The sequence below is a fragment of the Meleagris gallopavo genome, chromosome 17, assembly GCF_000146605.3.
Source record: "Meleagris gallopavo isolate NT-WF06-2002-E0010 breed Aviagen turkey brand Nicholas breeding stock chromosome 17, Turkey_5.1, whole genome shotgun sequence".
In the NCBI taxonomy this organism is placed as follows: Eukaryota; Metazoa; Chordata; class Aves; order Galliformes; family Phasianidae; genus Meleagris; species Meleagris gallopavo.
Window position 1 is genome coordinate 6,336,838 of NC_015027.2, and position 4,974 is coordinate 6,341,811.

Below are 4,974 nucleotides of genomic sequence, written 5' to 3' on the forward strand. Positions count from 1 at the left end.
CCGGGTGAAGTGCAAGCGAGCAACGCACAAAACCTCAGCAGCAAAGGGAGAGAGGATAACATTAACGGACGTAACCAAACCCCCTCCCTACACAAGCACAATTCTGAATCCCCATCCACGCGGGCTAAACAATGAGCACACTCCGCGCACTTTATCTTCCCTCGCTGTAGTTAACTTGTTTTTCCATTGCCATATACCAGGATACCCGGGTTGACCAAAGTTACATGAGGAGCACCTGTTACCTCACGACCATTCAGAGAGAAAAATGAAGGAGGCAGTAAAACTGATTTGTAACGAAACTGACTTTTATATAAATTATAAACCCATCCAGTTTAAAGCAGATCTTTTGCAGTTCTGTCACTTATGTCTGTAGAAGGCTGAGGCATACATATCTTCTACAGTCATAAATTACAATGAATATCAAGGAAGAGAAAGTTCAGATAAGGCTGCAGAGACAAGAAGAAATCCCATTTAAGATTACTAACGGTTAAAATAAAGTCATGATTATCAATGATCACAACATATAAATGCAACTCTTGAACAGTTAGAAGTGGTAAAAAGTACAAAAAAAGTACAAAATGATGGGGAACACAAACAGGCATTGTACATTTTCTTCTGGATGTAGACAAAGCAGGGTAAGAGACCTTTATCTACATCAGACACCAATTTAAAGCAAAGAGAAGAGTTGAGGAAATCTGTAAAAGGATCGTGGCTCGTGATCCCAGTAGTACAAAAGCAGTATTTTGTCAGTCTGTAAACAGTAGACTTGGTAGAGTTTTTTTTTTCCTAAGTATTCTTTTCAAATCATTACCAAAAACAAAAACCCACCCGAGTGGAAATGGGTGAACAGCAGCAATGGGTTATAGCTTGAACTTCTTACCAAGTGCCGGTGGGACATATGCTGGAGGGGAAACACTCTTTTGTAAGAAATATATATTTAACTGTACACAATTTGTAAGAGAATTTTTCCCTCAACTAAGCCCCCAGACAATCGGTACACAATCATTTTTGTACCCTACCATCTCCTCCCAGAGAGGATTTACAGCTTGTGAAGAGATGGCATCTGGTTTATAAAACGCTGAGTAATCAAAAAATTGTATTCGACAAGTTTATCATTCACCAGCGGCCAGACCTGGAAATGGGACAGCAGGCAGCTCTGGAACACAGCCAGCATTCCCCTGACTTGCAGATGGTTTGAGACCAGCCACCAGCAGACCTGAGCCATGCCAAGTGCTGACAGGAAGCGAGCCATGCTTCTATCTCCTCTCGGACCTCTTCATATGACACACGTCTCCCCCAGCAGTTTCAGTTCTGCTTTTAAGGGAACGGATGCAGAAAACTTTTTTTTAAAGCAAGTTCTGCTTTCTGGCACGCGGGATTATAAAAGCTTGGTTTTATTAACATTACTTCACTTACAATGTCAGTGTTGTTTATTGAAATGACTGGTTGAGTTCAACTTGTTGCAGCAGCAGTGCAAGGAAACTCCAGCACAAGCCAGCCCTTGGCCTGTGCCCTCTGGATGAAGATGCCATGTCAACTCCACGTTCAACACTGGTGCTGCATGAAGCCCTATCTACATTTGAACTGCTGTGGGAAAGGGATGGGGCAGACAAGTATCAGGCCTGATATTGCTGATATTCCTCCTTTAATTAAAATGAGCAGTGCAGATTTCTGGCTCAGTGCTTCTCCATTAATTGCATAATCTCTGCACATACCCTACGTGTTTCAAAGCATCAACATCAGTCTTGCTTTAAGGAACACACCCTTCTTTCCAAAATGGTATTTCTATACAACACATAAGACAGTTCAGTGTGCTCAGGAAAAATATTACTATAAAGCAGACTTAACACATTTTGGTATTCCTCCAGCCCAGAGCACTTACCAGACATCACAGTTAAACCATCAGGATCTCCACATTTAGACAACCTGCAGACAGCCTTCTTTCCCTTGCAGGATGGGGCAAAGCAAAACTAAATCCAGCAAGAGCAGCAATGTGGAATTTTTACACAGGGGATTTATTTTAAAAAAATACTCTCATCAACATTCTAGCATTTCTAACAAAACATATTAGAAGAGATGACAAAGGATTGTCAGCTCTCTTAAAACTTTAAATATAGACTTCAGATACTAGCTGCTTTAAATCAGAACAAATCTGTAAAAGTCTGACCTGTCTCTTGGATTGTAGGTGCAACATGTACTTTTTTTGCCTACAAGTTTTAGGCTGCATTACTCATTTAAAATGAAAACAAAAACAACAGCAGAAATGCAGATTCAGTGGGAGCAGATGATGTGATTGCACTACAAGAATGCCTAATGAGCTCTAGTACTTGAATAATCAAAGATCAACAGCAAAAAGCAAGCATACAGTTATAAAAAGTATTCTCAGCCTCATACTACAGCGGAAGCAAAAGTTACCTCTGCCAACTTAAAACCAAAGCCAATAGGATTTAATTTCTATGAAAATATTTAAGTCGTAAAGTCTCAGTAATCTAAATACACTTCTTTAGAAGTCATGATGATTGCTGTTTTACATTAATCTGTCATGAAATTAGAACGCAGTGTCAGACATCACTGCAGCTATTATATACACGGTCTCTACTTCTGTCTTTTGCCAAAACGCTGTCTCCCATCTCTCTAAAGCTTAATGGCCAAGTTTGCTCCTCATCAGGCTTGAAGTTTCTCTGAACACGAAAGCAACCTGTGTGTATGCTGATACTACCTCCTTCCTCCAGCAGCTCTCTCCATGTTCAGCCCTTAGAGGAACCTGCCTCACCACTAGGCTCTGCTCAAAAGCTGCACAGAGGTGTTCTGTCAGCACAGCCTCCCGCCTCCCTGCTGGGCCAACACACTGAACTCAGTAGGACCAGGTGGCTTGTGGACAACATAGGCAGCTCCAGAACTGGCTCATTTCATTGGAGGTGGCTGAATGCGGGCATCTACAGCTTCTTCTGCATTCCAAGGCAAGGACCATACAAAAATTATAAACACCCTATGGTGATGAAAATACAACTCCTTTGAGATCTATGCTTTACACTGGATTTCTATTGCTGCTAACAACCATCTCCAGTTGTTTCTAGAGATCAGAAGGGAAGAAAGTTATTCAATTTTCTCTTGTTGTAATATGCTTATGAACATGTATAAAAAGTGGTCAAACCCCGATAAGGGTCCCTGCTTCTCGTTTATGTACAATAATTTAAGTCAGCTGAATACATCTGTAATACCTAAAAAAATCGTTTTATGATTTTAAGTCCTTCATGCATTATGAGGAAGTTCTGGATTGAAGTGATGATATATTGGATGTTGCTTCTGTCTGGGACTCTGGTATCACTCCCCTGTGGAGTTTGTCAATGATTTCTCAAATCTTTAGTTTTTTAATAGTATCAAGTCTCTTTTTCAGCAGTTCTCCAATTTCCTGAACCGAATGTTGGTAACTGCTCTGGACCTTCCCTTGCACAGACTTTGTAAACTTTTTTTCTTCCTGCAAAATGCAAAAGAGAAACCATTCACTCAGTAGCAGTTGTTCAAGTTCTCCCATGAAACTTCCCCCACCACTTCACCTCAGAAGTAAGCTTCGGCTGGCTCATCACCAGTAATACCCCAATTCCTGAATCACATCAGAATTTTCACTAACACTTGAACACGAGAAGTTCTTTTAAAAGCACTTTTTAGTTCTGAATGCACAGGGCTGCAAACATAGCTCTGGCTTTCAGCAAAGCTGTGCAAATGGCCTATTCCTGGATTTACTGCAAGCATATCAAACACAAATAGAATCACAAACATCACAACTAAACACAGAAAAAGTCAAAGATTCCCAGAGGTGCTTCTGCTCTAATCCATGTGAATGTGATGTATGGTTTTTGCATGTCTACCTTGCATAGCTATTTGATGTCTTTCATAGGGATGAGAATATGGAGGAATCTCCTGACTCAAAGCACCAGAACAATCACAAACATCAACAATTATCTGAAAATACCTGATGTTGAAGCTTCTTTCATATTAGGAAAACGTACTTTAAATTTTTACTCAAAATCACATACATTAAAGTCTAAGATTTCCTTCCTTTATTAATTTTTAGTGGTTTTTGTGTTTTGTTTTTCAAAAGATACTTCTACATCAGCTTCATACAAAAACAAGAGAAGGGAAATTTTAAGTAGTGTGCTATGAAATAGGGCACAGACTAACTGAAAAAATACAAGCTGGCTAACAACAGATAGGTGGATACAGTCCTGAAACAGGCAAGCGCAGCATTTAAACCGTCCCCACTTAAAAAAGCCTTAGGATCTTCCCAGTCAAACATGTATGCCAGTGCCCTGTAGGTCAGATTCCCTACTTCAGGACAAATGCATCAGAAATCCCTTTTTGTCCTAAGTGACAGCTCATAAGACAAGTCACTGCACCAGGTGAAAAACTACAAAAATACCCTAACTCACCATTCCAGAATTCAGTGTGGTCCCTAATATTTGGTTAATAGCAATTAAGTCATCCTTTACAGGTTATCTGTCACACACAAGCACAGTGATCAGTCATATAACAATGGAAGTTCTTACCTGTAAAAGCAGAGTGTCCTTGAGGGACAACTCTTCAAGTTTTAGTGCAGTCAGAATTATTTCAAGCCCTTTGATGTGATCTATTACATTGGAAGTTAACGTCTGTAGTTCAGTAACATAATCCAGAAAGTGTGTAAATACAGGTGGCTAAAAAAAAAAAAAAAAATAGACATGCTTTTAGTTTATAAACACATACTAATGTCTCTTAGTGACAATTTTCTATGATAATTCATAATGCTTATTCTATGCCACAGCCACATATCCCAATACTTAAGCTTAAATCTATCTATCCAGATAAACACCACCAGTTAACTAGTGTACTGCAATGCATTCACAGCAGGAAGATCTGTGATAGTCTAACTGTATTTCCAGTTATAAAGTTGTCACGTGATGTCAGAGATGTGGCAGAAAGCAGAGAAGGAGTTTA

General features: G+C 39.7%; 2 protein-coding genes across 2 annotated transcripts in view; both read right to left on the reverse strand.

Annotated features, from left to right (window-relative positions):
• ERP29 (endoplasmic reticulum protein 29) overlaps positions 1-1,252 on the reverse strand; it is a 5,385-nt gene extending 4,133 nt beyond the window's left edge. The window contains exon 1 of the mRNA XM_003210956.3: positions 1,217-1,252. Within this exon, the coding sequence (XP_003211004.1) occupies positions 1,217-1,252 (36 nt within the window). The remainder of the gene's footprint in view (positions 1-1,216) is intronic.
• The window catches only part of NAA25 (N(alpha)-acetyltransferase 25, NatB auxiliary subunit), a 26,281-nt gene continuing 22,082 nt past the window's right edge, over positions 776-4,974 (reverse strand). Inside the window, 2 exon segments of the mRNA XM_010720187.3 lie at positions 776-3,478; positions 4,548-4,694. Coding sequence (XP_010718489.3) covers positions 3,356-3,478; positions 4,548-4,694 — 270 coding nt within the window. The 3' untranslated portion in view covers positions 776-3,355.